The sequence below is a fragment of the Columba livia genome, chromosome 1 (genome assembly GCF_036013475.1).
Source record: "Columba livia isolate bColLiv1 breed racing homer chromosome 1, bColLiv1.pat.W.v2, whole genome shotgun sequence".
Taxonomy (NCBI): Eukaryota; Metazoa; Chordata; class Aves; order Columbiformes; family Columbidae; genus Columba; species Columba livia.
The window spans coordinates 93,778,908-93,802,647 of record NC_088602.1 but is presented as its reverse complement, the minus strand read 5'-3'; the positions used below and the strand labels follow the sequence as shown (position 1 = coordinate 93,802,647).

The 23,740-nt window shown below is 36.4% G+C and overlaps 1 protein-coding gene across 6 annotated transcripts in view; it reads right to left on the bottom strand.

Moving 5' to 3' along the window:
* The window catches only part of TTC3 (tetratricopeptide repeat domain 3), a 65,275-nt gene that overhangs the window by 37,896 nt on the left and 3,639 nt on the right, over positions 1 to 23,740 (bottom strand). For 4 of the 6 annotated variants that reach the window (XM_065067687.1, XM_065067717.1, XM_065067727.1 and 1 more), the window contains exons 3-16: positions 22,506 to 22,551; positions 21,189 to 21,321; positions 20,714 to 20,801; positions 19,571 to 19,624; positions 16,902 to 17,025; positions 15,878 to 15,963; positions 14,933 to 15,027; positions 13,470 to 13,532; positions 10,895 to 10,949; positions 10,040 to 10,202; positions 9,872 to 9,920; positions 8,648 to 8,771; positions 5,225 to 5,279; positions 1,033 to 1,093 (exon numbers count right to left, since the gene is read on the bottom strand). In XM_065067687.1, the coding sequence (XP_064923759.1) occupies positions 1,033 to 1,093; positions 5,225 to 5,279; positions 8,648 to 8,771; positions 9,872 to 9,920; positions 10,040 to 10,202; positions 10,895 to 10,949; positions 13,470 to 13,532; positions 14,933 to 15,027; positions 15,878 to 15,963; positions 16,902 to 17,025; positions 19,571 to 19,624; positions 20,714 to 20,801; positions 21,189 to 21,321; positions 22,506 to 22,551 (1,196 nt within the window). Of the gene's footprint in view, positions 1 to 1,032; positions 1,094 to 3,423; positions 4,261 to 5,224; positions 5,280 to 8,647; positions 8,772 to 9,871; positions 9,921 to 10,039; positions 10,203 to 10,894; positions 10,950 to 13,469; positions 13,533 to 14,932; positions 15,028 to 15,877; positions 15,964 to 16,901; positions 17,026 to 19,570; positions 19,625 to 20,713; positions 20,802 to 21,188; positions 21,322 to 22,505; positions 22,552 to 23,740 lie in introns of those variants that run through there. The other 2 variants (XM_065067706.1, XM_065067737.1) reach the window with 2 other exon arrangements.

Genomic DNA, 23,740 nt, shown 5'->3' with positions numbered 1-23,740 from the left:
TCTGATTTCACAGTTCCGGTTAAAACACTGAAAGCTTCAATGCTTAAGGCCACACAGAATGAAGTCATGATTTGCCTCAGTCGCCTCAGAAATAAGTCAGCAGTAGCAGCTCTTCACTCCTTAACTATCTACTAGATGAGGAAATACACTGGCAAATGGAATCACCTATAAATGCAGCAATTTCCCTAAACCTGTTTGGAGCAGGTTGGCCCCAGCATGGCTGGAAATAATTATTTCTTATGTTAAACCTTGTTTTAAACGTTGTAATAGATGGAAGCATCCATTTTGTCCATAAAATCTATTGTGCTTTTTATCTCAACTAATTTAATTTTGGTCCCAAACCATCAAAAAATTCATTGACATTCAGCATGTTCTACTCAGAGTATTTATGTACTTAAAACTAGACACTGATTTGCTTTAAGTGAAGATTCAAGTCTACAAACAACTAAAGGACTCTTTAAGTAAAAGTCCTTTTCTAGTATTCAATTCTGAGACTGATTTACAATGCTTTCCTCACAGGCGAATCTCTTTTTCTCACAAAGAACATGAAAGGCAGAGAAGTTTTAAAAATTATTTGGTACACACAGAAGAATTAGTACAAAGAGGCCTTGAAAATAAGATAGAGTTTCAGTTATGTTGTGGTGTAAGTTTGAATGTAACAATTGGAACAAGATTCCTATTATCTTTTGCTGTAAGGGTAGCATGTTTTTTATTATGGGTATAGTGTGTGACTTGCTTTTGGGCAACAGTTTTTAAACAGCAGTTATTAAAATTATGCCTTCATTTACTAAAATTCAACTGAGCTTTGGAAAACACCCAGCTTTCAAGTAATAACTCAGGCTCTTCATGAAAACTAGGATTTTGAGAACGTCAGTTGGCTATCTTAACATGAACTAACTCCCAAAGAATATGTGAACAATGTAAACAAAGCAAAGAGCAAGCAGCAAGTCAAAGTTGCATTAACTCACTTTCAAGTGGTACATTAAATAATGCAAAATAGTAATAAATTTAAAAATAAACACAATTTCTTACTTTGTCTTTTCAGAGACAGCAGGTTTGTTTTTTGGCCTGCCTTTGTTGTGATGACTTTGGCCTGTAATGAGAAAAAGTATTTCAAACAAAATGACCATCACCTAAAACAAAGGAAAAAAATGCTCTCGGAACTCACATTTTGCTTTGTAATTAATAGATCTTAAACACTGACAATATGGAAACCAAACACAACCAAGAAGTTTCTCAACAAACCAGCTCTGAGCATTACAGTAGGAATTTGATTTTATTAAGTAACGTAAGTTTTTATTAATCCTATACAGGGGAAAACATACTTCAAACAGAGGAATCTTAAATTCTGTGGATATGATCTGACTTTACAATATTGTAACAACTAATAAAGTAGACGTCAAGCTGAATAAATCAGTATGTTTTAAAAAACAGCAGTTGATAATATCCACTATTACTTGATAACTAGATTTTTTTTAAAGGGAATAATAGATCACTATGGATATTCCAGTGTGACTACAAAAGATTTACAGGAGTCTGCTACTTCAAAAATACATTGCTAAAGGAGTTAAGTTCAAGCCACATTAATCTTAGAAATGTAGACATATGAGTCAGATCAAGATAAATATCCCCAATTACAAAACAAAAATGTTTGAGGATGTGGAAATACTGCATCACAATGACAAGAAAGAATCTATCATGTGACACTGATTCATTTCTAACTCCGAAACTTAATGTCAAAGACATAACACAAAACTTCACTAATACACTTTAACAGCTTCACAGATCTAACACTGTTACAGGGTCTACAAACTGAGTAAACAATTAATCAGTAACAAGGAAGAAGGAAGCAGGTTGTAATACTTTATTGTAATTGGTCAAAACCAGGAAGCCATGCCATTAACTGCAAAATAATCTCTCAACCGTTTTCTGTGGAATTAAACCATAACATTAGGTATCTGAATATCATTAGGCACATTCACGACTAAGGCAGTAAGTTTTTAATTTTCAAGACTCTTAAGTTAGAACTTTACAAGGTGTTAATGACTCAACAGCAATGGTGACAAAACCCACTTATGGAAGAGCTGCCTTCTAGTAACCAGACAATTAGACAAGCAAGGCAAAAAAATAGCATTTCTGGACTAGTAAGGAACCAACAAGCAGCTGACGAATTCAGTTGCAGAACTGCTGAACATCACACGTTGCAGATATTTCTTAATACACATGGTATGTTAAAAGGGTGTGGAGCAGCAGATTTTTTTGCTAGTTGAACCCAAGGCATTTAACAAGGCATACAGGAACGCTGCCTTCTGCCTCAGCTACCTGTTCCAAGAGGAGACAGTCCCAGCTCTGATTTTTCAGAAACAGTTTAGGAGGCAACTGTGGCTTCCTAATACTGGACACAATCACATAGACAACTTACAGTCCAGCACCTGAATTCAAGCTATTCGAGCACTGGAACACAAACATAAGTTACAGCTACCTAAATCATTACATATTGCTCAATTACTATGCTTATGCTGAACTACCATAAAATGGAATTTGGCAAAAGGAGTTATTAATTTTATATATAACATTTCAGTAACTATGTTAAAAAATATTAACTTCATGATTAGATACAAAATACTGAAAGACACTGATTGTGGAAAAAATACAAATCTGTCCATTTGAGTCATCTCACTCAAGCTAGTGGGATGTCTCATGTACTCATTTCTCAAGTTAAATCGTTTGCATACACACTTCATGCCTTGTGCCACAAGTAATTTCTCATTAAAAACTATTTAGTGACATAAAATTTAAATTAATCAGAACAAAAATCAAGCATCATGAAGACTGAACGTGCTCAGGATTATTTCATGAATTAGTTCTTGAAATTTTCTCACAGGGGTCTGAACAGGTGTCTATCGAAACAGTTCATTAGCATTAAAAACTCCAAAACTCCAAAGCTGCACCATCACAAATTCCTCATAACAGATCAACGTTTAGATGATGGAAAGCAATAAGCTTTTTGAAAGCCAGAAAAGACTTCAAGCATATCATCATTTAACCATTTAGAGATAGAGATATATTACACCTTTTCTTCATTATAAAGCTTCCTTTACCCTAAGGAACTGCTCTATCATTCAAAACAAAATCTTTAAGAGATCAAGAAATACAAGCTCCCCCCATCATCATCAAAAGAAATAATTAATCACCACTATTTTTTCATTGAATGATCTAATTTTCAAAGCCATTCAACAAAAATTATTTCAGAAGAATTTCCTACAGAAACTACTACTCCCATGTACCACCCAACTTAAAAATACACTACTTTCAGATTTAAAAAAAATACTTTTAAATAAGAGTAACAAGCAAATCCTTTGGAATTATTGTTAATAGACCAGAGAAGATAGATTAATTGAACAGGAAACATGATTCACTTACCCCACAAACATTTTAAAATATTAGTAAAAGTAGTATTGCTTTTGCTGGACATTCCCATTAGAAGCAAACAAAGATATTTAACAGAAACATACACATACTCAAAAAAATAGTACATGCAGACAAAAACTGAAAGTAAAAAGGACAACAACTTTAAGATAAGATACACTGGCATAAAGTTCCTTTATGTTAAATCAACTGCAAGTCTTGAGCCTTTAAGCGGACAAAGGCAGCTTTCTTCCCCACCCACAGCAAACTGGTATCAGCTAAGTCACTCAGCAAGTAACTCCTCCTTTCAAATCAAAGCCAAGCCAAATATTTTCTTCTACATCGGTACTGACATAGTAAGTACGAGGGGGAGAGGAGTAGGAGGAAGGAAGAACAGGAAAAAAAAGAAAAAAGAAAACAACATGGAATCAGCACGGGTATCTTTGAAATTACTACGTTTAACGCAATGCTTCATAGTCCTATGATCTCTAGAAGTATTTTCAGTTCTCTCTCAACATTGCGCCTTTCATTATCTCTCTTCCCTCCTCAACCTCTTTTAAAAAAATCAGCTATCCTTCCAACACCCTGCTCCTTCACCAGTATCAGCAGCACAGGCACTGCAGACACCCTCTCCTTGACCAGTATCAGCAGCAGACAGGCTGCCGACACCCTGGCCCCTCCACCACAGGCAGCAGGTGCTGCCCACGATGTTCATGTCTAGTACCACCCTCTCAAGTCCCAAGGCAATGTCAGGAAGATGTGCCAGGGGAGGTTTAGGTTGGACATGAGGAAAAGGTTCTTCCCCCAGAGGGTGGTGGAGCACTGGAACAGGCTCCCCAGGGAGGTGTCACAGCCCCAAGCCTGACAGTGTTCAAGAAGAGACTGGACAAGCCCCCAGACACATGGTGTGAACTGTGGGGCTGTCACATGCAGGAACAGGAGTTGGACCTGATGACCCTTGTGGGTCAGTCCTTGGAGGTCACAGTTTCAGAATACAGCATAAGCATGCAGCTCGTCCAGATCCAGTAGGAGTATTCCATACAAACATTACAAATAAGAACAATTTCTGAAGGTCACGGAAATATCTTATGCTTTCTTGGTTGCAGAACATTTAGCAGGCGATAAAAAACCCAAGCAAATTCAGGGAAAGATTTCACTTTGAAGATCAAAACTCCTTGCACTTCACTTTCACCACAGAAAAGTAACTCTGGCACTGTGGGATTTTTAGGGGTGAGAGTTCTCTCAATGAAAGAGTTAGGTTGGGTTTTTTAATCACTTTAAAACAAACAAACAAAACAACCAAAATGAAACACACAAACAATAAATCACATCAACTTACACCTTTTAAAGTTTGTAGCTAAAGATCCATTCTAACAAATATTTTGTGGCCTCCTTCCTCTCTAACTGCAGGATTATTTTCTTAAGGGTGTATATGGGGTTTTTAGTAATCACAAATGAATTATGAATACTGAAATTATCCACACACTTCTCTCAAATTTAGATCCTTTTAGATCCCATACCTGTCTCAGAAAGAGGGAAAGCATTTCTAGCCTGTGACACAGCATTCTACTTTTTAGTTTTAGTTTCAATTCTGAGTTCATCCATGTAAAGTAGATTCAAAATACAAAAGCATAATTGAAGTAAAACAGAAATACAGGAGAGAAGTATCTAAGTAACTGCATGCTAATAGTAAAGGAAGTGAAACATGATAGCTTACTGTTCTGAAAACAACACCAGATACACTTTTTCTTATAACAAAAACAGCAAGGGAGGAAGCAACTTGGACTTGATAAATAGCAAAAAAAAAACAACTCACTTGTTGGAAACTCCAGAGGCCAACTTTTGCTTTCTGTTCTTTGGATGTCAGTCACCTAATGAAAAATACGTTTGGTTTAACACAGATAATAGAAAACAAGCAGATATCACTCTCTAAAATTAAATGAAGAAAATAACTAAAACACTGACTTAAACAAAGAAATCACAATCATAATATAGTATATTCTGTCCTAAATTAAGAGGTAAGTAAAGAAAAAAACATTTCATTAATCAAAGTGTATTTGTATATGTAAACCTTTTTCCATCAAATTCATATCAATTTATATATCTACCAGTCTGACAAATACTAGCCTTTTTCGCAGTAATATTTATCCTAAGGGAAGATAAATTTACACAGACCTACATTATGAAGATTTTCATCGCATCATAAAAGCAGACAAAAGTTTTCATGAGACTGTCAAACATCTTTAAGCACTTCTTGTGCACTCAACAAATGAGTGCCTTTTCAACAAATGAGAACTTTCGTTTCCTTTCCTTTGCCCTTGTATGTTGGTTTCATCTGCCCCACGAATGAGTCACCTTTTTTCTTGATACACCCTCCCGTGAAACCTGAAAGAGTTTCTTCACATGTGCATGCTAAATCACTTTGACCTTGCTATTAGATTCGCATTACTTATCATCTTGGTTTTTGTATTATTTAGCTTATTAGCACACTTCATATGCTAAATGATATCAATTTAGCAATAACCTTACAATATTGATGGTAAAGACGATCAGAAAGAGGTACAAATGTTTCTTTAAATTAATAATTTGTGTGAAAGAGAGGAACTGTCTGTAAGCAAACTGGAAGTTGATTACTAAATTTGTAATTCCATGCTGTTACAGCAGGATTATCAGAGTCTGCATGCATCCAGCAAAACAAACCACTCAGGAAAATTTATGCACAGGAATAGTTTACAGGATCCCCTTGACACTGGACATGAGATAGGAACTAAGACAGCAACAGCTCGGAAATTCTACTGACATCCGCTAGCAAAAACCACCTAAAACAACATGAGCACCAACAAAATCCCCCAACTTTCCACTTTTTTGGGAGTACATGTTTGTTTTTTTACGGAAAAAACATATGTATTGGTTTCAGCTAGGATAAAGTTAATTTTCCTCATAGCAGCTCATATCGTTCTGTGTTCTAGATTTACAATTAAAACAGTGTTGATAACACAGGGATGCTGTAGCTGCTGCTGAGCAGGGCTTGCACGTCAAGGAGTTTTCTGTTTCACACACGGCTCTGCCAGCGAGTGGGCTGGGGGTGCATGAGGATTTGGGAGGGGACACAGCTGGAACAGGTGACCCCAACTGACCAAAGGGATATTCCACATGATATAATGTCATGCTCAGCAATAAAAGCTGGGGGAAGAAGGAGAAAGCGGAGAAGTTCTGAGTTACGGTATCTGTCTTCCCAAGTAATCACTATGCGCGATGAAGCTCTGCTTTCCTGGAAATGGCTACACATCTGCCTGGAAGCACTGAATTAATTCCTTATTTTGCTATGCTGGTTTGTGCAGCTTTCACTTTGCCTGTTAAACTGTCTTTATTTCAATCCATGAATTTTATCTTTTATCCTTAGGATTTTCTGCCCCATCCTGCTGAGAGGAGGGAGCAAGAAGCTGTGTGGGGCTGAACTGCCTACCAGGGTTAAAGTATGCCAACACAGCATGCTATTGCACTTTCAACAGTAAAATTACCTTCTAAAAGGCAGAATTAGAAGCTTTTGTTAGTGGATTTCTTCAGAATCCTTCACTAGCATGTACCCTTAGTTTAAGTATTTTTCAGGAACAAAACTCAACCACTAGTAGAGAACAAAGATTGTTCTATCAAGCTTCTGTGATAGATGCACTCAACTCTGACCAAACTAGTAGCAGTTTTGTTCAGGCTCCAAAGAAGGTAGAGGCCTAGGCCATGACCAAGCCATGAACTCCTCTAGTTCCAACCTATATGGTGACAGGGTGACACAGTGAGCTTTGACATACATGAGCTTAGAAACCAGAACATCAATCATGGGATTAACACTTAAATAGCAGTTGATTCTTCCAAAACTAATTTGGTCAAGGTACAAAGGAAGCCACAGGTACGAGGGGTCTCATGCCTATCTTCTGCATCGCATGTAGTTTGACTATGGGCCAATGACTTTATTCCATGAATATGACAGCCTAGGTGAGCTTTTTTTAAGCTCTCCCTCCTATGTAGCTAGCAGTATGGCAAACATCTCCCCTTGAGCTGGGACACCTCGAGGCTGAGAGACCCCTTACCAACTTGAGATCTTTGGCAAGTGACTGATATTGCACATAACCTTGTACCACACAGCATTAAGATCTTGTATTGGTAATTCCAGTGTGCCATGATCTAGTAAATGGATTGAAGTTGGACCAAGGGTTGGACTTGATGATCTCTGAGGTCTTTTCCAACCCCGTCGATTCTGTGTGATTCTGTGTGTGATTCATTATTATATCCTCTGTGCAGCAGAGTAATAGACAGAACTTTGCCATCAGACTTCATTAAGCCTCACTTTTACAACATCTCACTTCAATAAAACCACTTTTGCTGGTATCTTTGGCAGTGGTTCTTTAAGCAGTCTAAATCTCCCTCACAACAGCTTCACTTTCTCTTTTAAGCCTTTCTCACCAAAAAAGTTAATGAAAGTGTAATAATCTAGTAGAATATTTGTGCTTGTAAACTGTCTTTTAAATTGGACGAATTCATCTAAAGAATTACAAAGGGCTACTGAAATAATACAAGCCCATCTTTCATTTTATCACTATATTACACTTGATTTAAACACACCGGCCAAACATATATTTGAGAACCACAAAACCCCTAGTTCTAAATACAATCCAGTTAGACACACTATTTAATTAGCATTTTTCCCATACAAATGAAATCTGTTTACACAGCACGAAAATAGTGGTCTATAACCACACAAATACCTTAATGTCACAGTATCAATGCAAAATGATGCTCCGGTATAGCAAAAGCTCTGCATGTGAATTAACTTTGGCTAAAGCATCTTCCTGCACTGAACTCCATTACATCAGTACACATTAACTGAATCCTCTCCTAAAGCCCAAGGGAAGCCAACTTTTGAATGCACATTGGAATGGGCAGTCAATCAAATCAGACAGGACTTCAATCTCACTGTCAGTAACCCCAAACAGACCCCTCTCCTCCTCATAACATCCAGTCTCCTCCTTATTCAAGCAACCAGCTCCCACCTGTTTTCAAATCCAAAGTTCCAAACATAGACTTGGTAGTTAAATGTTACATAAAAAGTGCTTGGCTGAGAAAGTACACAAGTATTATAACACAGTGGCTGCAAAATTTCACCCACACCATTAAACAGCACATTTCAGGGCAAAGAAAATCAAGACACTGTTAGTCTTGTAATTCCGGCTGTAGCACAACTTACCATGGTATCCTGGTTTTGAGGACAATGATGATCTTTGGGATCAGACTGTGTTCTCTTTCTGCCTTTTTCTATTTCTTTTTGTTCTTGAGAGATTATTAAATGAGATTTTGAAGAACTGTCGTCTCTGATGTGTAAAAAGAGAAAACCCTAGTTCTTGCAATGTTCATGTCTTTTCCCCATATTTAAAACACATACTGTAGATGTATCACAAAAAAGCCAAAGATGAATACAAGAAGTTCACCCCTCATATAAGTGTAATGGCATAAGCATATTTAAAGGATTTGATCAAACAGCCATGTTTTATACCTTCAAATTGCACAGTCCAAGGCTATGCAAAAATCTAACAACAAAAAAAAGCACACCATTTTCTATAAAAGGCACAGGAACTGAAGTACTGCACGTTTATTTAAAAATAAATATAGGTAATCAATTTTTTTAAAAAGCAGTCTTGCCCAAGGCCACATTCTATTTGTGTAATATAGAAGGAGAAACAAAACTTTAAGTTCTTCCAGAATTTTCAGGCTTACATAAAGCTGTTTAGTAGTTTACTTACTTGACTGTTTTTAAATGACAGGTAGCACAGGTAACAAACAGACCAATAGAAATCAAATATATCTTTCAGAAAAATGCTTAATACAAGAGTTATGGCATACATTGTAAATTAGCTGAATCTGGGAATATGGATTCGCTTTTACTCTCTCTCTGTGCAATGCAAAAGCACAGAATGGATGTGGCAATACCAAGTTTCTACAAATTTGCATGCACATTCATTTTTACCATTCCCAGAATGCATTTGCTAGCATTCAGATCCTCAGATCAGCTTAATCTCCTAGTGAACTTCATATAGCAACGTTCATGCCCATTTTTTTCTGTTATTGCACTGACATTTTCAGACACTAAATTTCCTCAACAGTGAAGTACTTCAAGATGGACAGACAAAAAACATGAAAATGCACCTGTTTCCTGTTATTTCCAACACGGGTAAAACTTCAGGCTGAAGGAAACTACTTGGAAATAGAACACATCTCAAGATAGCTTATCTAGTTCCTAAAAGTTCTCTTTACTCCTAGCCTGCCCTCTGGTTGCAGTTCTGATATGTTTTTTTTTTCCTTCCACTTTATTTACTGATAGATAAAATTAAGCAGTATCTATGCTATGCATTACTTAAACCTTATACTAAGCATCGCTCACAAAAAAAGAAAAGCAAATTGGACAGTTGCTTACTTTTTTTCAGGAAGTGACTTCTTCGGTTTCTGTTTATCTTGTTTAACACCTATAAAAATTACATAGGAAGGGAAGAAAAAATACAAGGAATTAGCTACTTTCCAAGGAAGGTTACCAATGAAGGAATTTTACTATGTTCAAGGTAATCTTGAAATCAGAAAAGGTTACCATTGATTTCTTCTAATGTCTTCTTTAACTTGTAATTTTGTTGAATAAGATCCTTAAGTCCATCAATAATGTTCCTGCATAGTTCCTGAGCTCTCTCATTAGCTTTCAAAGCCAGTTCATGTTCCCCCAGTAATGACAGCGCCTTACAGAAGTGGTAGTGACCCTATATGGACACAAGTTTGAATTTCAAGCATTCACACAGAGAGGAAAACAACTTATGTAAAAAACAGCTGCAGTAGACAATACAAAGTAAAATTTATCATACTCAAAAGTTATCTCCTCCACTTGTTTCAGGTCAAATGACAAATCAGAGTTTTCAACAACTCAGCACACTGAAACAGAAGGATAATTCACTGGGAGTAGCAGCTAGCCTCTAGCTTTGCAACATTGCAAGTTCACTTTTTTCCCTAATCCCAACTACTACTTTGCAATTTTGTAACTATCCCTTATTTACTTTTCTTTAGACCAACAATACTGGGAAATACACGTTGATCATCAATCAGGATTTTTTTTACCGTAAGGACAACATACATTCTTTTTAAAGCATTGTGATAACACAGATATGTGCAACAATGTAATAAATGTTTTCTTCTGTCTACACATGCAGAGAACATTGTGTAACAATGTGTGAAAATAACATTTTAAATATGAGAACACAAGCAAACTATGGTACTTGGCTGAAGAAGCAGAATTGTTAGGCCACAAAGTACTGTGTTCATTCTACTCTCATTAGTGCTAAATGCAGATGAGAACACCTCACATCCACCTGGGTCAAACCTGTAATTCAGACTTTCAGTTCTTACCTTTGTTTACAGTGCAAACAAAAGATAATTTTGAAATGTAAATGAAACAAACCTTTGGCCAATTAGGCTTCAAAATAGTTGCTCTTTTTCCATCAGCAAGGGCTCTCCTTATTAAAGGGAGGAAAAATAAGGGGTTTTATTATTTATACTTCAGAAAAATCTGCAGATCAGATATACAAAGTGCTATGCAAATACAAAGTGAATAAAAGAACAGTTAATTCACCTGTGTAAAGGCATGGTCAGACAATACTACTCAGCTGACACTCACCTGGGTTAAAATGTTACAGTCTCAACTATTTCACCCATCAGGTATTTATTCCCTTCCCTTACCTACTAGGTTTTCCAGCATTTCTGCATACGTACCTATCTCTTAACTGGGTTCCATCAAAATGCTCCTTTAAAAAGCAAAGCCTTACTACAAATGCTTGAATACTAAGCCAAAATATTTTTACAGAAATCCTATTAGAGTAGTTACATTATCATAGCTAGAGATTTGAGGGTGCAAGTATGAACTGCTGAGCACTGAAAGACAGTAACCTCCAAAATGCCCAAGAACTGAAGCCCAAAGAATACGGTCAACTGACTTTTCATACACAAGGTGTCATGGAATAACCAGAATTACAATTTTGGTCAGGTCAGAAGAGAAGCAAACTATCCTTACAGCTCCAGGACAGAACAGAGCAGCAGTGATGGCCTCTATCGATAACCAATGCTGGCCAAAAGTGGGCAGTTACGGAGTTCACATAACTCTGGGATACACCACTCATTCTCCATGGAACTACAGCTATGTGTCACATAAACAGAATGTAGTAAACTACAATAAAGAGTGGTCACGCATGGATTACTTCAGATTTGGAAGCTTACAAATACCTCACTCCTTCAATAGCTGCATCACGCTGCCTCAGTGGGGTCCTTAGAAAATGTCTGCAGTGAGACCTAACTCGAGAGGCCTGAGAACGCCTATCAGGCATTCACTGTTTTACCTCCATAAAGGGAAGGAACGTGAAAAAAAAAATCTTGTTTGACATGAAAGTGTTCATAAATTGCCTAGTCACTATCACTGTTTGTTGTAATAGTTACAGCAGAGGAGCTTGTACAGAGGGATCTGAAGGAGGAGAATGAGATGCTCTGTGGTAACAAAAGCTGGACACTAAAGAAAAGCCTGAAAGAGACAATTTCAGGACAGCAAGCATGTTTCACACAGCAAAATTATTCAGAGATTTCAGGAAGAATTCAGTTAAATGAAAGCAAGTTAGAACAAAAAAAAAAAAATCCCCTCCCCAACTTGGAGAAACACCAAGTAGTAATGGCAGAAGCTAGAGATGTGGCAACACATTTTAAAAAATTAGTAATTAAAAAAAAACCAACACAGCAGAACTAGTGATTAGAATGGTAGAAATTGCACCATATTCATATTGCAAAAGAAGCAAACGCAAGAAAGAATTGCTTGAGTAAAAGATAGATAGCGAGGTACAGAAGCTCAAGACAGTAAGAGATTATAAAGGGAGTCAAAAGATCAGAAAAAATTGAAGCACTTGTTTTGTTCTCTATAGCATATGCTGTTACACTTTGTTTTCATCCACCTAGTCCTTCCTGCAGTGCTGCCTTTCAAGAGCCTGGTGCAGTGCTCAGCAAGTTGCCCCCGAGCCCTGTCGGAAAATCAAAACACGAGGCTGAGCTACCCTGAGCGGTCCTGTCCCACACCAAAGGCTGGGAGGGAACATGACCACTGCCTCTCCTCACAGGCTCTGAAAATGGGAGGACTACACACAGCCTGCATAAAGCCACAAACTCTCCAGCAGCTGGAGAACACCATACAACTGTGTAGTCCCATAATGCAGTATTGCCACTGGCAATAGCATCCATGAGCTCTGTACTGAGTTTGCAGAGTCTCAGGACCGAGGCTTCTTGGAGTTGCTCAGGCTGAACTGCAGCATGACCTGCCAGTGGCTTTCATCTACTTGGCTGAACTGTGACAGCAATTTGTCCAATTGACCAAGTGTCTATGGGTGACTTGTTCTATTGTTTATCTTTGTGTGGTACAACCATAGATTTAGATAGAAACACAAGATGCAACACAAATCTGTACATGGACGAGATGACAAGAGATGGGGCACAGGCCTGGCACAGACCCCATGGCTGTAAACAACTAACCACTGGTCAGTTAAAGACATGCTAGACCTGGACAAACATAACTTTAAGAGTAACAAATAAAAAGTAACACGCATTAAAAGTGCCAAACTTCAATTATACTAACAATAAATTCTTGGGTTGGCTTTACGTAGAAGTTATAGGTATCCACAAGATTTTTAGCTTAACAACTGGCTTAAGGAAAATAACCCCCACATACACACTGATGTCTTCTTCAAAAGGTTTAATAAAAACAATTATACTCACTAGTACACAGATTTTTTTTCCTATTTTATACCCACATACACAAATTGCAAATGGTATTACAGACTGCCAATAGATACAGCTAATTATTTGTTTTTCTAAATATTAGTTTTATAAGGTAATCACCATTACTATATATTTAAGTTTTAAAAATACTATTTTCCTAAGTATATTGCAAATTTTTAACTGCCCATCACCACAATATTTTAGATTATAAACAAGGGGTTACTTACTTGTACTGCCTTGTAAGAATTAAACAAAGAGCTCGGTTTCCATACAGAAGATGGTTTGCAGGACTTAAAAAAAAAAAAATGAAAGTTAATAATGTGTAATACTTTTTAAAATCTTCAGGAAAAAAAGAAAAGTGAGTTTTCACAATAATTGTCTGCAAGCACTCTAGCATCAGCAATTACATACAAGCTTCCTTGAACAGTCCCATTGCTGTACAAGTTAAGTCACTAAGAATATTAGTTTTAATCATGTAATGATTTGTAAGATTTGGGCCAACCAATTCAAACCAATTCAAATCACCCTCAGCCTCCTTTAAAAAAAAAAAAAAAGAGGACAAAAAAAGGACAGAGATTTAAACTTCTTCTACCAAATAGCTATAACAACAGCTCAGCTCTACAGCCACCTGGAAACCATGAGGCTCCCTTTGCTCTTTCCAAGCAATAGAATTTCCTTTGCTCTTTCACTGAATTCTGATCCTTCCTCCCCCTCATCAGCTGCCCTGAGCAAAGCCTTCTCAGCCTGCTCCCTCATCACAGGTCCAGCCACTTCAAAGTCAGCCTACCCAACTTTTCAAGGAGGCTAAAATCAGCTTGAATTTGGAATTTAAATGTATCCTACTCTGTGACATAAAATCTGAAGCAAGACATCAGCAAAATGCTAATCCTTTCAATTGCACAATCATAAAGCTACAGACTTCAAAATGAAAAAGTAACAGTTTGCACAATGAGTATTTTATGAAAGGTGGGACTTAGTGAACTTCACCGTATTTCACACACACCAGAACTTGTAAAAGCAGCATCTATATGACTACAGCACAAGTAGTGACTACCCCGAACCCGCATTCTGTGGCTAATTCATATTATAATACATGTAGACCACAATAGGGGGATAAATGTTTTATATGCATAGGGCAGAAATTCTCATTTAATCTCTGTCTTCTTGCCCCTTTAGACAGCCCAGGAAAGTCCCCAACGCCTTTCAGCAAATGACTTTTGGGAAGAAATTAAACAAGACTTCCAAAAGAAAATTAAGCCTGTTGCCTACAAAGTTGTCAAGAGCAGATACTTAAAAATTTGTTCTTGTTCACTAGTTCTGCATCATACATGAGATGATAAATACTTCCAACAGTTGGCCATACTGTTCTGCTGGAAGAATATTTAGCAGGGATGATACCAAAAGTGGCTGTTCACACCCAATAACCTGTTTCCTATCAGATTTACCACACTTACTGTTAGTAATTTTAGATCAGTTTTAAACCCTAACAGGATTTTTGGGGCAGTAAAAGCATAAACAAATACTAGCAACAAGAAATAAAATAAAATAGAACAAAAATTTATTACGTAGCTTTTTTTTTTTTTTTAATTAGGAATCATTTGGCCTATAAGTAGATTGGCTCATGCATCAGGGTAAATCTGAATAAGCTGAATATATACAACACACACTCGTAAACCATTTTAATTCTTACCAAAATTCTATGGCTTTAGTGTATGACATTATAGCACGATCAAAGTTTCCTTGGGAAAATTCCTCATTTCCTTTCTGTTTCATAGATTCACTGTTCTGTGAAATCAAGAAAAAAAAAAAAACAAACGCATTTGGCAGACACTGTAATTAAACTCAGTTGCAATGAGAAGTAAAGAAAACATTTAGCAAAGGGCAGCTAAGTTTTTACACTTGCAAAAACAGAACGTTACATATGCACTATTAGTTGTAATTTAATGCTTTTAATTCATTCCAATTAATAAGCTTAAAAATGTACAAATGGAAATGTTACGCAGACAAGAATACAATGACCAATAACAAAAGAGCAGGACTAACCCAGAAGCTCTCCTGGCTTCCATAATATAGTCAGGATCAAAAGCGAGCACGTGTCAAATAGCAAAGCAGGCTGAGTACAGCACAGCTCAACCAGTTCCCTACTCAGCGCCTTTCAGCATAGCTCCTGAACTACAGAACTGTAGCAAAGACACAGGAATTAACTAAACTCCCACTGAAAAAAACAAACAACAACAAACATCTACACTAAAGAAACATAAGGCAAAGAATTTGAGAGCAACTTACTTCTGTGTTAAAAAGATCAAGTTGACCAATCATCTATCAGTAGTAACTGCATTACCTTGAGGTTTTTTTGGGGTAAGGAGGGAAACACTCTCCAATATACACTAGACACGTAAACAACTAATGTTCAGTTTATTAGACCAGGATCTCTCAAAATCACTTTTTATGTCAGGACGATTACTCACTCAAGCTTTTGAAACCTTTATCTTTAATCATTTGGTCATTTTTATAATCCTTGATAGTGAAAAAAAAAAAAACAAAACCAAAACAAAACCAAAACAAAACCAAAACAAAACCAAAACAAAACCAAAACAAAACCGCCACACAAACACATTCTGATGTTTTCTCTCACCTTCCTACAGTTTTCACAGGTCACAGCTTTAAATTCTTCAACTAAATTACAATCTTCCAAAGCAACTTTGGTAATATAACGTTTGCCTGTAGACAAAATTCAGAAAAATACAGTGCCTGAAGAAAGCTACCAAAGATGAAAAGTAGGGTTTATCTTCTGCCACTAAGAATCATGCTCTGTTTTCTGACAGGAAGTGAAATTTGACATACCAACTAACAGAAACAAATTCAGCAAAAGAAACATTCAGAACAAAAGGATTTATTTATTATTGGGTAAGCCCAAAATAATTGGCTGCAGACTGTAAAACATTTAAGCACTTCCTTAATTTCAAGCAAACAATTGAACTCAGTTGTTTTTTTAAAGAATTTCCACTTTGAAGATTTGTAGAGATTTGTATTTTAAAGATTTTGTATTTGAGTATTTAACTATAAAAAGATTCTTCTTACATGCAAGGTCAACTTCTACCACCCTATTACTTACCGCAACAGCTGAGTTAGAATGCATATATGCAAAAAGTAAGATCACAATACAAGCCACCTCACACACGTCAAAACCAGCAGATCTAGGAGCTTTCTGTCACTTCAGCAGAAGTTCTCTGCTAGTGTTAATGCTTTACAGTAACTCCCACGAGCTAATTTTTGAAATACGACTAATGTGTCAGTATTTTGACAAAATCCTCTACCAAATGTTTAACAGAAAGACTCAAATAATATTTCAGGCAACTTTCAACTAAGTTAAAGGACTACAGGGTGCACATACAGGTCATAATGGACACCAAAGTGAAAAAATGTTCTGAACTCCTGTTCAGAAAGAATACAAGCATAGTAAATACAACCCTCATATAGAGGTTCAAGGAAGAATCGGCTCGTTCAAATAAGAAAAAAACAAGAAAAAACCTCCACACCACCACCACTATTTTTCCAGTCACTTCCAGACTAATGAAATGCATACAAACATTAACTGTGTCATAACTATTACACAGCTGACTTTTCTCAGCATTGTTTCTTCAAAAGTTCATACTTACATTCAGCAAAGAAAATTTCAAGATGCAACCAACCAAAATCACCAAGCTTCTCCAGCCTTTCCAGAATACTGACATCACCCGTGCATCTGAACCAATCAAGTGCATCCCCTATATCAAAGAAACCCTATTTCAGTTGAAGAAAAGGGAAATAAAGAAAAAATGGTAACTAATACTATACAAAACCAAGTCTTAAAATAAAAAGAACAAACACCGCACAAACCAACAGCCCATTGACAATATAGTGGAAGCATTCCATGTAAATATAAAAGACAATACTACTGTAGCACTTACACTATGCACATGTCCCCTATTTGTTAGCCTTTGAAATAGACAAACGTTTAGAAATATAAATATCTGAATAATTCAAGCACAGCATAACACAGCATATTCACAAAATGAAAACAGTCATCCTTTCATCAGGAGACAGGGCTGCCAATCAAATTATACAATTTTATTTAGAAACTTCTTTTTAATGACTGTGCACAAAACTGCTTCAGTGTGAAGTGACAAGCCTGATTTTAAAAGAAGCCACCAAGTTCTCCAGGCTGTTACACACGCAAGCCAGGGCTAAGACTTAATTCTGCAAATCATTACTTCAATTCAAACTAAATTTAAATTGTTTGAGCTACAGAGCTTTATTTCAAAGAGAGGGATTGAGTGAAGAATGCCCATTGCCTGGGATACTCCCACATTATCTGGTCCTGCAGATTTTCAAAAATAATTTAAGAATCCACGTGACTAAGACAAACCTCACTAAAAATACAGGAACTGGGATATCCAGCAGTAACATACAGTTGTACCTATTCTGCTTCTCCTATTGCTACTCTCGGCTATGATACTGTCTTCTAACTTCAATGTTTTTATTTTAGCTTTTGCAGTTAACCTACAGAAGGTAGCAGAAACTAGAAAGCAGAAAAAAGTGACAATCAGAGGAAAACAAAGAATGTTCACAGTCCAAAGTTTACAAGCTGAAAAATGTAATTAGTATAGTTCTACTGTATACTGAATTTGATATTGAAGATGGATTAGCAAGTTTCCAAACCACACCCTTACTCAGCCATTCACAGTCCTTCAGAACCAATCAGCAGCACTATTTGGGAACCTCATAAAAGATTTCCAACCTGTCTCCGAGGAGGAGTACGTTTGCATCATTTCAGCGATCAAGCTTAGCCAACTTACGGTCCTGAGGCCCATCATACAGCATTGCCATTGCTACTAATAGGCCACAGACTTTGTACAGAGTTTGCAAGACCACAGGGCTGCAAATCATGGGGCTTGCTCCGAGCTTGTCCTGACCTGCTTAAAGCTCAGTTTTAACTGTAACAGCAGTTTTATTCTGACCAGGTCACTATGACTAATTTGCATTACATTTGTATGGTAAACCAAAGCTTTCCCATAGACAGCAGTAAAAAGTAGTTATTTTTGCTATGACTAACATCATGTAAGCAGAAATGCAAACCAAATATGATAGAGCACAGACCATGAAAATCTTAGACACACACAATGCAGTTTAGAAGAGTACAGGCATGGAATAGTAAAAGATGTGGCACAAGCTGACACCGGAAAAACAATGGATATAAACAAGTGGCCAAATAAAAAAAACAAGGGCTGTACAAAATTGGGCAAAAGAAGTTTCTAACATACATAAAACATACTATATATAGTAAAATCATATGTAAGTTAAACCTGCAGACCAAAGAAAATAAAAAGCAGGGTATAAGAGTGCATTACCAAATACAAAAAATGAACTTAAATAGATCCTAGAATGAGGAAGAAGAAAACATCAACGGTAGTCCTTGCAACAAAACACTCCAGGTACTGATGACTATACACCCAACCCACACACACAAACACCAGGCAGAAGACGTTCACTTTAGGATCCCATGGAGCAGTACAAGAGTGAACACAACCCCTTGAAAAGGGTCAGATACAAGGAGAGCGTATATTACAATTTTAACTGTATCATCATAAAAGAGTTATCCTTTTCAGTTGTATTAGGTTCTTCATTTTCTTTCCTCTTCTGCAATAATTAATTGGGGAAGATGCCAGTTATACTAACAGTAACTTTTTGTCTTTATATATAAAGCATGTTTGCCTTTAGCCTGTAGCTAGACTTCTGGCATAACACACCAGCACAGAAAGAAAGGACAAAGCAAAACACACCACAGAAACAGAACTGTGTGCTTATGGGATGGAATCTAGGAGTCCTCAAGACAGAAAGCAGAGAGAGCACTGAGACATCTCAAAGGAAAAGAACCTTCAACAAAAAGCATCAAATCTGTGAGAAAGCAACAAGGAAAGCCACCAGCAGGTACCACCACAGCTGATACTCGAGGGCTGACCTGGGCTTCAGCTACACAACTGAAACCCACCCACCACGCTGCGGTAGTAACTTCCAAGAGAAACCATTTATTTTCAGCATGTGAACTACCCCTAGAGTTCTCACTCATTTTGGTCTTCTTAAACAGCCAACATTTATTTCACAGTTCCTATCACACACAGATTTAATTTTGTGGATCAGAGTTGCAACAACTGGCAGCCCCAGCCCTATATACTACATATTCCCAAAACTACTGACTCTATTTATGCAAGCATCTTAAAATTTTGGATATTTGTACAAATGTTTTGTAAAGAAGCCTTCCTATTAAAAAACAGTTTAAGAAACTTACATTGTGTATTCTGTTGCCAATTCTCAGTATGCCACTGATAATAGGTGGAACGTTCTGGAAGAGACATCGAAAACAAATAAAAATCAAGTTACAAAACTCTCATAACTTTAGTTTCTATCTGCTCAGATTCAACTCAATAGCATTTTCTGTTTAGCTTGAATGTAGTATCATTTGGACAGTTGCTCTGGTCCATTTCAAAGTTTCAGGATATAGTTTTGTAATCAGTAGCAAATGCCCTACCATTTTTGTTGGGAAAAAAAAAAAAAAAAGTTGACATGGAAATAGAGAATGGATGGATACTATGACATCTGGTTAGTAAAGTCAGCCACTTTAAACACCTCTGCAGTTATCAACATATTAATACCAAAGAACCAGTTGATACATCCAATGAAAACAATCCAAAACAACAGTATATCAAATGGGAGACTACCAGGAAAGGAAACAGTACAAAGAACCCATCACAAAGTGGGAGAACTGCAGGGACATCCTGAAGTACAAGGAACTGAAAACAGAGAACTCGGATGGCCTGAAGGAAGAAGCAGCAAAAAGGGCACATGGAAGTATGAATCCACAAGATTAATAAAGTACATGAATCATAGAAAATCATATAACAGTAAGATGGACTGGAAAAGTGTAGCTTGGGGTTGAACACAGAATTTCAAACAACAAATTTATTTAAAAGCATGTCATATCTAAATTAAAAAAAAAAAAAAAAGAAAAAAACTCTTCCATTCAGTTGCCAAGAACGTTTCTTACATCATTCCTCTGCACTGTTAGTCTTCTGTTTCAAGTCAGCAACAATAGCATATTTAAACATGATTTGTTGAATGAGGAAAAAAAAAGTATCGAACATCAGGGAATGGTGCATTTTTTCTCACTGATATGACTCTCTTTCTTTGCAATTTACAAGGGGTCCAGTCAACTGTATTATTGACTCTGCAAATATTTATAAGTTATCCCAACTGCAATAAAGCCTATGACACACTTTCTTTAAAGAAAGCTGCAACTCAACTATCAGATGATTTATTCATTCCAGCAAAAGGAAATGCCTAATTTAAGATACAATCCGAAGCTGCAGAACATACAGAATTAATTTATCTATTATATGTGAAAACTTACACTAAGTTAAAATACAGTACTTACCACAAGTTTTTTCATTAAATCCACAAGGTCTTCCAAAACCTGTAAATCACAGAGTCTCTTCCACTTTTCCTCTAAAATCTGTGAACTGCTTAAAAACAGAACAAGTTATTATTTAGAAAAATAAAATGGTGTTACATAGTCTTAATTACTAAATTTATGGTAATCTGATCTAAACAAAAGCAGAGTTACAAACTCAAATAAAGGCCTTCGGAGACGGGGGAAAAAAGCTGCAAATCTTTGGTAACTTTTAAGTGCTTAAATATACTCTTAGATTCCAAACTTCAGAAACTCATTGTTAGTATTTTCTTCTGTACATTCACGACCTATGTCTTCTGACCTTAACCAACCTAGCCCACTGGTAAAAACAACATTCCTGCAGACAATTTAATCACTACAGAAAGTATACAATGATCTTTCACAGGTAACAAAAAGAAATGTAAAGGCTGATGAAACAACTCTGAGAACGATTACTTACCTCCAACCAGCTACCAAAGAATCACTTTCACAATTGAAGAGAAGAGGCCAAAAGATACGTATTTTAATAATGTTGCAGTATTCTCTTAATATGTCAACTGGCTGATTGCACCACACTTCACAGGGATCAACACCTTCAAGAAAACAGTTAAGAATTTGACTACACAATTCAGGCATTAAAAGAAATCAAAGTCCAAATAAACATTCAAAAACATCAGTTATTTCCATACTATTTTCCTAAGTACTATCTAATCAAAACAAGAAAACTTGAACACTCTAAATACATCTGTCAACTTGAGGTTTTTCATAAATTGAAGGAGAAGAGAGAATTTATATGGAGGTAAGAACAGAGACCTGCTGGTAGGCTTTACATTCCTTGCTCAAGGAATTGCCTGTGTTCTGAATTGTATTGATTATAAATGAATAAAGGCAGCCTGGTTCTAATGAGGAGCCAAATAAGGGCTGTGATCTGTTTAATGGCTATAAGAGATACTATTTTCAAGACAAAACACGACCCTCTTCTAGCTCTACCCATTGAATTATTTTCTACAATAAATCCAGAGTAGTGTGGCACATAGCAACATGGTACTAAAAGATCAGCAAAATTATTCTTCTTTCTCCAGAGGCCATTATGTGTATGATACATGGCTCATTCAAAAATACAATCCATTTTCTTCAGTGACTGTCTTTAAAAGGTAAAGATCCTTATTAGACTACTGAAGTGGCATCAAGTACTTTCAGAGCAGAAGCAGTATTATCTGAGAGTCTATATATGCAAAAATTCATTTTACACAGCTGGTTGCATTCATCTGAGTTTCCTATGTATCTCAGGTTACCATTTGTACAGTAAATACAGTTTTGAAGAACTTGACAAACTGTTGAGCCACAGTGAGCTCTTCTACAACTATTAAAAAAAATAAACATATAACTGCAAAACTTTACCTATAGAGATCAACTTAAAGGTGTCTTTACACATATATAGCTAAAACATAGCTACAACTAAAACACAGGTAATGAACACAAGCGTTAAATCTCCATCCTCATAACATTAATTTACTGCATGTATGTGCATATTATTGACTATTTACACTGCTCTTACAAATGTAAAGCAGTGCTCTGAATATTACATTAGGACAAAAAGATGAGAATTCTTCCAGTGTAAAAGAACAAAATAATGCTTTTGCTCAGAAATAATAATTTTATACTTATTCAGACAACAACAACAACAAAAGAAAAGAGTGAAATAGCAATCAGAAGGTCCAAGCAGGGCACAAGAAGTGCATTAGAAAGTTAGGTAATATTGGTTTAGTTTACATACCTGTTTTAGGCTTCTGCTGTGATCGCTGTACAAACACTCCATGACTCTAAAGATAAATAATTTTTTTAACATCGCATATCTTGCACAATATTATTTCACAATAACTAAAGCAACAATTACTCAATTGTTTCTAAATATTAAACCAATATAAACTGTTTACATCAGGGGAAGGGAGGAACTGAAATGATTTTTACGTTCCATCACTAATTCCTTTCCTCAAGAACAAGTAATCATTGCACATATTTAGACCAGTATAAAAGATGGTACATGGTTCTATCCTCATAATCAAACAGCATGACCAAATAGGAAACAAATCTATAAGGCAAAGTATTTGGTACTGAGCAGTCTGCTTTCACAAGACATTCTCTTCAGGAGGTTTTAGTTTGCAGTGGCTCAAATCTAGTCCCATAGGCAGAACACTCATTCATGGTTAATGCACATTACCTATATTCTTAAAAGCACTTTCTAGATTAGTTTCATCCCCAATGAATCCCACAGCTCACTCCGAGACCTCCTCACAACATAAGCCAAAACGTGAAAGACAGGTACAATTGGGATAGTTGCTTCAAAAGCATTTTCCTGATTCAAACTAAAATATTAATTCAGAGACACTAGTCAATAAGATTAATAATAACTAAAAATATTTAATTAAATATTATTGGCTACAGTTATTTAGTAATTAATTAAAGATACTCATGCATACACCATGGACCTAGACAGCAATATTATCTCTATGTACCTACTAATTCTGAACAAAACGTTTTTATAAAATGTTAATAATGTTCATTCAATGCCCACCAGCATCTCGTTGTCTGTTAAGACCAATGTGAGATGGGTGAATTCCCCAAGCTTTTTCTCCCCAATCCCATTTCCCCAAGAATAAATACTATTGGCATTCCCCCTTCTCTCACATGTTTCTGCAGTTCTGCCGGCGGTGTTCTGAGGAAAACAAGGAAACCTGAAGTCTGCAATATTTTGCATTACCAAGCAACAAACCCCTTTGGATCCAATCTTTATAATTCACATTAAGCACAGCCAAAAAGCAAGCAAACAAAATGAAAACAAATGGGGAAAAAAAGCATGTTTACTAGACCTATCTAACACAACAGTTTAGTTGCTGTTTTATACAAAAATGTTTACCTGCATATCCATTAAAAAATATTCATACATTAATAGTTATGAATGGATGGGAAAACTTTTAACAGTTTAAACACTGTATTAAATCACAGTAGAAT